Source organism: Embiotoca jacksoni, unplaced genomic scaffold, assembly GCF_022577435.1.
Source record: "Embiotoca jacksoni isolate LCO1_2020_lvr unplaced genomic scaffold, fEmbJac1.0.p SCAF_44, whole genome shotgun sequence".
Classification (NCBI taxonomy): domain Eukaryota; kingdom Metazoa; phylum Chordata; class Actinopteri; family Embiotocidae; genus Embiotoca; species Embiotoca jacksoni.
The window spans coordinates 517,394-530,104 of record NW_027185397.1 but is presented as its reverse complement, the minus strand read 5'-3'; the positions used below and the strand labels follow the sequence as shown (position 1 = coordinate 530,104).

The window sequence follows — 12,711 nt, the reverse complement described above, 5'->3', positions numbered from 1 at the left end:
GTGTGTGTGTAAGAGGAATACCCAGCTGGTCCCACAAGCCCTATAATACCAAGCACAACATGCTTTACCTTCAATGAAAGCTGAGACGGGGGGACGGTTGACTGCTGCTCCTGAAATCAGCTCAGAGCTCCCAACTGAGACGGTCGCTGTTTCTGGGAGAGAATTCTTCTTCTTCTGTATCACACCTCATCCTGGGTCGGAACCTTTTTTCATTCATATTTAGAGCTACCACTTATCAAAGGCAGAGACGGAGCTTGGATAACGTGCCTTTCTCTCGTGTTGTGACTGGTGTCAAAGGTGATGGTGTCCTTCTCTCACACAGGACTCCTCGGGTGATGGTAGCCGATGTCTTTTTGGAGATAGGTACCACTTTCGGAAACGTGCTGTTATTATTTCTGTTTCCTACATTTCCTCTGGCTCCAGTATGGCTCTCTACTGTCGGTTTGTGGTCGTGCTGCTTTACGGATGGAGCTATCTGTGCGTTGGATACTGCGCGCTGCTGAAAACGGACAGTTTCCCCGAGAGACGGAAGGTGGATTTTACGCATTCGGTGGATAAAAAGTTCACGACGAAGGAAGAGCACGACGTGTTTTTACAGGATACAATGACAGAGCACATGCAGATGCTTTACGCAAAGTACAACCGGGCTGGATTTCCCTTCAAGGACGGCAACACTGTTCGCAGTTTCAAAGCGCACTGGGGTACGTGTCCAAAGCTTTACGCATGTTTGGAACAGTAACTTCTGCTTGTTTATAAAGGACATACATGTGTGTTTTATTATGTGTATTTATGGCATATAAATTTGATATGTTTACGTGTCCTGCTGTCTTTCTCAGCATGAAATATCTGCACGCAACGAGCTGTGTATCCACAGAATGTCTGCGCAATTTAGCCAAAATTGAAAAACGATGATTACTTAAGCAGAAAAAAAACGTCTGTGATCTTGTTTTAGGTTTTAAAAAAACGGCAAAGGTCGTGAAAATCGATGTAATTCCTGCATTGGTTTAGTGAGCATAAAGTCAAATACACCTGTTGATCCAGTCAGGGAAATGTGATCAACCTGTTTCTCCCTCTTCATGCCAGGAGGAGAGAATCGCATCAGATCGTAGCACTGAACTAAACATGGTTTAGTTTCGACACGGTTGTTTTCACACCTGATTTTACTGTCAGACAGTCTCGATAGATTTGAACTCGAGCCAGCATCTGGCAGCTTCCCAGCCTGCATGTGTTTCTGCACAACTGGAGAGCTTCCTCTGAGATTCTGCGTTTCATTTTAATTTTATTTCTCTGAAACTTTTGTAGAAACTTAAAAGTAATGAAATCTGGATTTCTGACATCCTTGCTGTGTTATTATATTATCTCTTGGACGTGGGCACCATTAAAGACGACCAGCTTCCACTTCCAGTCTTCGTTAGATTCTACTGCCTCCTATCGACCAGTAGCTGCATGTTACAGCAACATAAAGGGCAGGTTCACCCAAATTATGAACACATTTTCTCAATTGTCTGTCCATGCTTCCACCCCAGTATAATAAATATACTGTACTTATTTTGTACAATTTCCCCTGTTGGTATAAATAAAGTATGTCTCTCCATCTATAAGTAGAGGTTCAGTTTTCTTACTTAAAGCAATGAGATATTATATAATAATCATACATCATACATTCATCATTATTTTACACGTTATTATTGTTATTGCCCCCTTAGTTATTGAAATGATGTGTACTTGTGTTGCATTGTATGAATACTATTCCTCATTATACACAGGCACTATAAACAAGAAGCAGCTGCAGGTTTTCAACCTGACCTCGCTCACGCAGTCAGAAGACGTTCTGTCCGCCACTCTTCATTATTACATCGGAGACCTCCAGAACGGCACGGCGGGCTGTTCCACGTCCAAGAGCTGCATCCGCCACGGGCCCCGGAGGCACAGCCACATCCACATGGTCATCTGGAGCTTCGCCTCCGTGGACAACAAGATGAGGACTCTGGGACACGTCCGGATCAACGTTTCCACCCTCTACAGGGACTTCATATCGTGGCAGTGGAAGGACGTAACGCGTGTGGTGAACCAGGCCAAACACCACGACGAGCTGCTCATCGGGATCGACGTGGCCTCGCAGGGGCCGCAGCCGTGGAAGCAGCTCCTGTCCGATCGCTCCCCCTACATCCTGGTCTACGCCAACGACTCGGCCATCTCAGAACCAGAGAGCGTGGTGGCCTCCCTGCAGAGACACCACTCGGTGGGGGGGGACGGCTCCGTCTCACACAGCTTCCACAAACTGGGACTGCGAGAGCGAAACAACACGGAACGAGAAGGTCCGCAGCCCAGACACAGACGCTCAGTGAACGTTCTCCTCCCGCTGCAGAACAACGAGCTTCCCGGGCCGGAGTATCCGTACGAGACGACCGGCTGGGACGAGACGAGTCCGTACGAACCTTTTGAAAACAAGCAGGCCCGTCGGCCGCGTAAAAAGACGCGCAAGAATCAGCGGCACAAGATGCCTCTGCTGCAGTTCGACGAGCAGACGATTAAAAAGGCGCGGAAGAAGCAGTGGAACGAGCCCAGGAACTGTGCACGCCGATACCTGAAGGTGGACTTCGCTGACATCGGATGGAGCGAATGGATTATATCACCGAAGTCTTTTGACGCCTACTATTGCTCAGGGTCCTGCCAGTTCCCCATGCCGAAGGTGAGACTCAGAGCCTCGTAGTTGCACCTTAACAAGTTTCAAGACAAATATGAGGGGTCGCAAGGGTTAATGCTGACTTTTCTTTAGGAATTAGGCCTTCAAACAGGAGAAAAAATGCTCTTTGGGTGACCCAGGCATTACCATACAACCCGGTAAAACGTTAAATCGATACGCTGTTCCACTCGAGCAAAACGTGATATAGACACGCGTTGGCCTGGGACAGTTTCACATGTTTAGAGCCATGAGATTTACAGGAAAATGTAACTTTTAGGAAAAACACATGGTTGGTGTTTGAAAAAGGTCAACTCAAGATCAGTGTTGTGACCTCCTGGATTCGAACCTCTGCAGCGCACATGTCAGTCTAATGAGTCTGATTCCTGCCGTCTAACACTTCTGAAAATGTCCTTTGTACTTGGTTACATTATCCTTTGTTACGTTACTTTTACTTGCGTGTAAGTTTCACGCTTACAAAATGTGAAACTGTCACGCCTAGAGAGGCCAAAGCGCGGCTAGCTCACGTTTTGCTGTAGTGGGCCAGCGTGTCTATTTCACGCTTTGCCGTGACACTGGGTTGTACCATAAGACATGTGTGCAAGTCGTGACAATGTGAATACGTACAGACATTCGTTTGCTTTTAGAGGTCAGAAGCCAAACGGGTTTCAGTATTGTAAGAATGCACAACAGGCTTTGATCCAACACGTCCTGAAACCCGGTTTTATTTCTTGTGATCAGATGTTAGTGACCAAAGTACAGAGGACACATCATCTACATGTTCAAAGTTCAAACACTGAGCTTTTTTCCATGCAGTGTACATTATGTCAATAGAACAGGCTACGTTCTGCTATCAATGCGCAGATCATCCTGTTTACTGTTGCTTTTACTGCTCGGGGAACATTAACATCAGAAGTTCCTAAAATCATTCTGTCTTATATTATAGATGATAATTTCACAAATGTATTCCATCTGCTTTAATCTTCAACCGCCGGGATAAACTAGTTACAGCAGCTGCTCTGCTTTTATCTTCTACAGGAATCCAGACAAAACGTTTTTTGAGGTTTTCGTAGATAAAAGTGAAAAACACGGAGATGTTCAGCTTCCTCAGCAGCAGGTGTCTGACCTCCACATCAAAAATCAATCAGACTTTAATACCATAATCAAGGCGAACCAACGAGGATCCTGAAGGCAGCATTCTGAACGTTTCTGTTCAGATTCAGCACAAAATAATATTGTTTCCACATAAATAAGCGAGAGTGACTGTTTGTACATCGGCTCCTCTCGCAGCGACAAGATAACATCACAGGTATTTAAAACATGGCCGGAATGCACCCGTCCCATCCACTTAATTCATTACCTCGGAGTCAGCGGCCTTTTAAGATGGAAATAATTAGTCCCAGAAGTTTGGCCTCGGGGCCGTCGAGGCAGCCGCCTCCCTCTCCTGCAGGCTTCCAGTCAGACAAGCCTCTGATCCTCAGATATCGTTCCTCCTTTGTCAGGTTAAACTATTAGAAGCTGCTAAATAGCTGCTATTAGAAGGTGCCCTGCCTATAGTTGTTTGTGATGTGTGGGGAGAAGCAGCTGATCAGCTGTGTGACCTGCAGACGTTCAGGTCCTCAGATGATGTATCTGCAGCTGCTTGCAGAATCCACACGACAATGTGCTGTTAGATATTATTTATGCTGCCTCGATAAATGATCCATGAATGTTGGTTGACAGACGTTGGAGCAAAACACAAAGAGCTCTGAAAAAGACAGCCTGCAGGAATCTGAACGGAAAAATCCGTTTTTCTGTTTAATTTAACTTATTTTCACAGATTGGTTCACTATTTTATGACCGTGCTCATATAGGATGATTATTACTACAACCAAGTCAGGTGGGCCATGAAATGATTCGTCACCTGATCAGACAGGTTGAAATTGAACTGCTGCTTGTGAAGGTGAAACTCAAAGTAAATGCACCTGAAGTGGCGCCAATAATCTGCCATTACACATAAAAGTACGTGTGCACAAGTGCAGCCAGTACGGTATAATTATCAAGCCAAAGGGTTGGTCCATAAACTGTGACGCACATTAACTTAATTTAGGGACAATTACTAATAATTATGTTGTTTCATTTGGTTTTCCCCGCATAAATAAATTTGATAGAAGAAAAACATATGAACATCTGCTCTCTTTGTGGTCAGACTTCTTTCGAGTGATGCCTTTTTCTGGGAATTTGGCAATTAACTTGAGGATTCCAGAGAGGAATGATGCCCGAATAGGAATGTACAAAGCATCTAGAAAAGAACGTTATAACAATATGCCAAGCAATAAATAATTTAGCTTCATTTCTGCATATAATTAAAAGAAAGATTTTTGTTTTAAATTGCCTTTCTGATTTTTTTCCGTTCCTTTTGTTCAGGCTCTGAAACCCTCGAACCACGCCACCATCCAGAGCATCGTGCGGGCGGTGGGCGTCGTCCCCGGCATCCCCGAGCCGTGCTGCGTCCCCGAGAAGATGTCTTCCCTCAGCATCCTCTTCTTCGACGAGGACAAGAACGTGGTGCTGAAAGTCTACCCCAACATGACTGTGGACTCCTGCGCCTGCAGATAGTTCTTTTCTTTTACAGCTGTTCGCTCAGACCTCACATCATCCAGAGATTTAATAAAAAAACAAACCACACTCTCTCCTCCGGTTTCTTCAGCCACACACAAACATCCACTGAACACAGCTTCCCTTTTTGCACTGGAGGAGAGTCTGTCTGGTTGCAGGTGAGGAGCAGGCCGCTCTGTTTATGGGAACTAATGGATTCTGGGAGTTTTCCTCGTGGAACATTACTGGAAACCCAAATCTCTGAGCTCCACCAGCAGCACCACTCTTCATCTATTTATCATCGCTGCTCACGTCTCCTTTGGGTGATAGCGAGGTGGATGCATCATAAACTCACCATCAACATATCCAAATACCAAGAGAGGCAAAAGAGAGACAAAAAACTGAAGGAGAATTTTCATTTTTCAGGAACAAAATGATCTCGGCTCGAACTGACGCCTCTGACGGGCTCTTTCTTTCTCACCTTTCTGTCCTCCACAGCTTGAAGTCATCTTCGATCACGACCACAAAGTCACCTCTGCTCGCACGTGCATGGTTTTTGTTATGATGTATAAGTATTTATGTCTGTCACTGTGTTATTCACTATATGAGAAGTTATTGTGTAACTATTGGCTCGGCTGCTATAGACGGTTATATTAGACTCCAAAGCCAAACTTGTGACAGTAGATCGCTTCCATGTTTATGTTTAGATCAAAACTCAGCTGTTGTACAGAAACTACATTTGAAGAGTTTTTTTTATGAGTAAGCTACTATTTTGTGGTCTTCATTAACAGTTTAAATGTGGGCATTTACAGGACATTCATGAAACCGTTCTGCTTCACAAAGAAAAGCTTTTTAAGTAAACCTCAGACTTCATTTTGTTAGTTAGATATCAAAAGTGAAACTATGACATTGAACAGATGAGTCAGTGATAATGAGGAGTTTTTTTAAAAAACCAGTGTTTGACCTGATAAGTTGAGAAAGAAATCAAACAAGTCGCTGCTGATATTTGTGGTTTCCGTGAGCCTGATATGAGGCTGAACTTATTTTTTTTTTATGGCATCATTTAAGTTCAGAAGATGCTGCCATCACATGGTTTTTAAAATTATGTATCATATTTTCAGCAGAATATCTTTAGAAATCTGTTTTTATAAAAAAAAAAAAAAAAAAAAAAAAAAAATCAGTATGAAGTCAGAAGAAACTGCTGGTCTGGAATCAGGTTTGCTTTACTTTTCCTTGAGGCTCATTTTCTTTTCTTTTTTAACATATTTTGATGGAAAAATACCAGAATTATTTGGAAAGCTGAGATCAATGAAAATCGTGATTTTTGTGCATGTTTCTCATTAACTGTAAGATATTATTTACAGTGAATGGTAGCAGGGCAGGAAGTGCTAAAAAAGAGGAAACATGAAGGTTTGGATCTGATTTTCACAACTTCGTAAATGAAGACAAAAAAATAATTCAGATATTTTTAGTATGAAAAGCTAAAATGATGAGTAATATATGTTCTACATTTGTTTTTTTCTGGCTCACATAAGCTTAAAATGATCATATATTATTACAGAGTGAGTTTTACATAAATCATCAGAGGGTGTGTCATGTGATCAACAATGAACAAGAAGAGCAGTTAACATGTTGCATTGCTCTGAGTTGTGTATTATTGTCACAGTTCTTAAAACCAAATATTTATTCAGAGCAGATAGACTTATTTAGCAGCGAACGTTTTTTTCTGTACACCTGTACATTGTTCCTGTATATAGCTCACTCTACGCTGATGACAGTCTGATGCCTCTTTGAAATAGAAGTGCCTTTTGAATGGGTGGATTTCTGCTTTTGAAAAAGTGTGATTTGATTCGTCGCCTGTTCAGAGAACTGAAATCAGTTCGCAGTGAAGCTCGAGTCAAAGCAAGCAGCTGAGAATATTTTTTTATGGTACAAAGTAGTATGCAGAGAGTGAACATAGTGCATATTCTTATGATAAATATGATCGTCAGTGGAATTTATTCTAAAATGTATGTCAAATAATTCACTATTTTGATATTCCAGAGACATTTATTTTATGTCAATGCGTAAGGGCAGATTGTTTAACTTTATATATTTTGTACTGACACTTTTTACAGTTTGTTCTTCTTTGTCTTGTGCCAATACAGATTTTAAAATGCATGCTATAGAGTGCAGCGGCCTCCTCTGGTTGTCACCGTACAACTTTACAGACGACTGCTACACAGTCACTGTCGGGGCCTTTGCTTTTTCTGCAGGTGGAAACTTTTGCAGTGCAGTTATGATGCATTACATTTATAGACAGTTCAGTATATCAGCTCACTGTTCCATCTTAACCTGTAAATGTTATGCTGTAGGTAAAAAAAAAGAAATGCTTGTACAATAAGCTTCATAAAATATATTTGTATATTGAAAAGACCTTTAACATGCATCTATTTATTTCCTGTATGTTGCATATCTTATAGAGGTGTGGTCTGGGATGTGGGGAGTGGAGCTCTGACAGGTCTTTATATCTGTGATGGACATTTGTCACTACTGATCTGAACGTGTGCTGAACTGTTTGAAGCTCCGACCCGCCTCCCGAAACATTCAAAGAAACAAATAAAAGTATGCAGATCTATCGAGGATTGTTTCGGTTTCTAAACCTGGAGGTTTAGAAAGTTAGTCACACAAAGCAAAATACTCCAAATTTATTTACTTTCTCTCTTGGTATCATTCTGAGTGAAACACAGTATCAATATTACTGAAATGCAATTACAAAACTTAGAAGCATACCTCTATATACAGTAGTGCTGAAAACTCCCCCAAAATAATATTTTACGTTTTAATATTTACATTTTATATACAGTATAGGTACACAACATATTTCAACCAGGTATCACGGCAAAACGTGAAGTAGACACGCTTTGGCCTGTCTAGGCGTGACAGTTACACGGTTTCCTGTCGTTCACGCTTTGCTGTAGTAGATCGGCGTGTCTATTTCACGCTTTGCTGTGATACTTGGTTGCATATTTTGCAGGACTGCACTTGACAAAGGCAGCTGTAGATAATGTAGTATGTGTGTCGTGAAATTAAATAAATGACATACGACTTCGGCACATCTCCAGTAAATCCTATGCTGTGTTCCAGATGACAAACTTCCATCAGTACACCAACAAATAGTACTCTTACATGCCAGGACTCTTACTTGTGTAGTGCAGGAATATTGACAGAGTAGTGCTGTTTCAAACAGGAAATGACCTCATCATGTGAACACATCAGCCTCCACAATATCTGCAGCTTTCATTATTTTACCCAGAATTCAGTGTGTTTTTGTGTCCTCTGTTTAACACTCAATAAACACTCTGATTCTTCTGTCCAGCAGCAGAGAACAAACACGTTGTGTTCAGGAACAGCTGCAGCTTCCTCACACGCTTTTAATTTGAAAATCCTTTACGTCGGTGGCCCCGCCCCCTTCCTCTACAGAGCAAGATGGCGACCGTTTAGTGTGGAAAGTGTTCAGAGTTTCACACTTCTTCTTTTCTGGAGCGTTCTGAGTGATTCATCCTGGAACTTATGGTGTTCTGATGTTTCTGTACTGACAGTGAGAACACACTGATGTACTCAGATTAGAGAGTTAGTACACAAGTAGAACATCTGGAACACAAGTAGAACATCTGGAACACCAAGTAGAACATCTGGAACACAAGAACAACATCTGGAACACAAGAACAACATCTGGAACACAAGTAGAACATCTGGAACACAAGTACAACATCTGGAACACAAGAACAACATCTGGAACACAAGAACAACATCTGGAACACAAGTACAACATCTGGAACACAAGTACAACACCTGGAACACAAGAACAACATCTGGAACACAACTACAACACCTGGAACACAAGAACAACATCTGGAACACAACTACAACATCTGGAACACAAGAACAACATCTGGAACACAGCAGGAGTGATCCACAGAAAAGAAAGAAAGCAGCAGCACAACACATAAATCAGTCACCTGTGGGCTTCGACTTGATATCTGGAGCTACGAATGTTCAGTGAACATCTAAATACATTTGGAGACTTTCTGTTTTCGTAGATTTTGACAGCTCAGTCACAAATCCACAGAAATGAAGCAATATTTTGCAGTAGAGCAGGTTTAGTGACGTCTCTGTGTCGTGTCACGTAAGCCAGGATGTTCAGTAACAACAGCGTCCAATCTGCTGCCCGAACACCCAATTTATTCATTAGTTTAAATACAATCAATGTTTGCTCATTAGTGACACTCCTGGTTGGAGAAATAAGAGCCAATCAGATCTCACAGCAGATGTATTGTTTTTAAAACTGGCTTTGTTCACAGAAAATAACAAGACAATGGCCACGAAATGGTAAACATTGAAGATGATTTACAACCAGCCATGTACGCCCTAATTTTTAAATGCATTTATTATTTTTGCTACTGGCTTCCATCAACATCACGTCAGGATGAATTTATCAGATGTATCGGGTTAGGGCCACAGAAATGCAGCAGTTAATGTTATTATAGACCGTTTTGTTTGAGTAAAACCGTCCACAGTGATTAACATTTAAATGGACCAATCGAAGAAGATTTGTTCTATCTAAAATATTCAGAAGCAGAGTATCCAGAAATCAGTAGTCATCATGTTAAGGCCACAGATACTGCATACACAGATATTATCACACACAGTCACACAGCGTTCAGTGTCTTGCCCAAGGACACTTTGGCATGACGACTAACAGAGGCGGAGATTGAACCACCAACCCAGTGAACAGTAGACGACTCACTCTACCATCGGAGTCACAGCTCAGCTACAGTTTGTGATATTAACACACTTCACTCAGCCGGTTCGAAGGTTTACAGAAAGGAACTTGGATTGTGTAAACTGTGTATTTCTGATGCTTGTGCTTTACAGTGTAGAGTATATACAGACGCATGGTACACAGTCCATTTACTGTAAACCTCTAGTGTTTACAAATGGGAACTACATATAATTTTTTGACCGTAAGAATCTCCTCGAAGGTTTTTTCTGTTCGTTTTGGCTCTTCCTCCTCACATCATCATCATCATCAGCGCGGGCCGAGCAGAACTCCCCGTCTGCTTAAGAAGCTACAAACCGCAGAGTTGACTCAGCCTCAAAAAGGTCAATATTTCCTCTGCTCACACTTTAGAATTCAAAGTAGAGGAGGTGTTTGTGTTTTCAGACGTGTCAGGTTTTGGGCAGCGGAGGAAGTGTGAGGATTAAAACTGTTGGTCCAAAGAACTCTTCATCCGGACTAATTTCTGCTCCCAACTGTGCTGGTTCTCAGGTTGCTTTTCTTTTTTTGCAGTGTCATCTCCACTCATATGGCCTTCCTCCCTCCTTTGTTCTTCTAAAATCATAAACAAACTGCACAAGGACTCGTTCCCTCAGCTGGAGGACATACAAACTCTGCAGCTTTACCACCAACTTCTTTACAAAAAACATTTGGAGCCATCTTGAGAGCTCAGAGAAAAGTGTCTGAAAACAAGACAAGGTCCAAACCTGGTATACGGTTGGATCATTTATGAACAGCTAGAGGGCTTTTATTTTGAAACACAGGCTTTTCATTTTAAATGTAGACAGGAAGTCTGGCATTCAGCCAACCAATGGTGTAACTTCATTAGTCAGTCACTTTATCACCCAGACCCTGTTCACACATGGCATTAACGTCGGCACTGGGTAATCTGATCAGTACTGATGTGAACGCACCAAAGACATTAGCACTGACATCTGGCTGCTTTAACTCCTCTTTCCTCGCTTAATCTTTGCATAACAATACTTGATAAATTTGGATTTTATATTGACGAATTTCTCAGAATTGGGTTTTAAATTTGCAACAAATTTGGAAGAAAACCTGACAATTAACTCGCTCAATCACTGACAGACATCCCGCTCATAGGGCGGGTCTTTCTGGTGCAGTCCAGCCATCAATATTTTTTGTATATGAATGTAAATTGATTTAGGATTGTAAAACCTGATACAATGTCAAAGGACACTGATCTGACTCAAGAGTACCCCTTCCAATGTAAGAAGAGATGAAGCTTTACATCCACAGCTGAGAAATATTCCTGAGTAATTTGCCTGCAAGCTAATTTAGCAAAGCCAAAGCTGAAATCAATTATTTCAAATCTTTGAAACTCCATCAAAGACAACAGAGCATCTAATGTTGCATTGTTCCTTCCCACTGTTGATGGTAGACGATGTTTTTTTTTTTAACTCTCTCTTTTGTGAGGATGAATAACTTTAATTCCAGACTTAAGCACATAAAGACTTTGAAAATGAAAAAGTTATAATGTTCATGTATATTTCTTCTACTAATTTTGGAACCAGTTAAAATGCAGAGCTGGTTCTCTTTAACCAACCTCAAAGTAAAACCCAGCGATGTTTTTACTGAGCCTACTTTTCCCACAGTTTCTCCACAGCACCATTCAGGAGCAACGTTTCTCAGTAACAGATTGCTGAGGACATAAGTAACTTTTTTTATTGTGGATTTTAGCTTTAATGCTAACATGCCACTGCTACTGTCCCACTATTAACATGAAACTATATTTGGTTAGCTAAAGTGCCAGTCAGATGTATTACCAATAAGGGCAGTGACAGTTACATAACTAGCTGTTCACACCTGATGCAAAAATTCTCCGGTCTCTGTTCTTCTGTGTTGAGTTCGCTAAGCAAACAGGAAGTCCATGAAACACCTGGTTGATTGCAGCTGCTGTTCCCCAGAATATGAGGACCTCTCTCTTGGCTGCTGAAGGTGATTTGAGGTCACCTGAAATCCCACCTTGCTCATTATATATTTGTCATGAGGGTGTGAAATGTAAGGAAAATAATGGAAAGCAGAATTTCTCAGAAGTCCATGTCCCAACCGGACAGCTCATCAGGAGGACTGTCCTCATCTGGAGGGTAGCTGTCAAAGTAACTGTGATCTGTTGGTCCTGTGAGCTATTGTGGAAACAAATACAAGGAAGAAGGAGATGGTGAGAGTTTGATATCTCCTGAAGTATTGACTAAGTTTTGTCCTAATTTACCAAATCGAAAATGGTAACTGGTAAAGTCAACACATATTGTGGTCATTCTTGCCATCATAAAGTAAATTATGAACTGTAATTAAAATACTGGGTAACAATTTAAAAGTCTTTTCATCCACTCATCTGGTTTAGTAATCCAGCAGCTGTGTGAGACTAGAATGTTATTTACACACTAAACGTTAAAGCAGTTCACACACTGCAGTTTAGCTCATTTAATTCATGATTGGAAGTAAATTATTCACACACAAAGCTGCCGATACAGTTTATTTATTAACACCATCAGTTTATTTATTAACAACATCAGATTATTTATTAACACCATCAGTTTATTTATTAACACCACGACATCAGGGATGTTTGGAGCATATTGCGCTTCATCAGTGTTGTTAATAAATAAAT

The 12,711-nt window shown here is 41.3% G+C and overlaps 2 protein-coding genes across 2 annotated transcripts in view; one reads left to right on the top strand and one right to left on the bottom strand.

Annotated features, from left to right (window-relative positions):
- The first annotated feature begins 151 nt into the window (after positions 1-151).
- On the top strand, positions 152-7,876 carry bmp3 (bone morphogenetic protein 3). The gene is made up of 3 exons (XM_069169297.1): positions 152-701; positions 1,767-2,692; positions 5,090-7,876. The coding sequence occupies exons 1-3, from the start codon at positions 425-427 to the stop codon at positions 5,279-5,281; spliced, it is 1,395 nt and encodes a 464-aa protein (XP_069025398.1). The 5' UTR covers positions 152-424; the 3' UTR covers positions 5,282-7,876.
- The window catches only part of prkg2 (protein kinase cGMP-dependent 2), a 48,129-nt gene continuing 43,144 nt past the window's right edge, over positions 7,727-12,711 (bottom strand). The window contains exon 19 of the mRNA XM_069169294.1: positions 7,727-12,226. Coding sequence (XP_069025395.1) covers positions 12,131-12,226 — 96 coding nt within the window. The 3' untranslated portion in view covers positions 7,727-12,130. The remainder of the gene's footprint in view (positions 12,227-12,711) is intronic.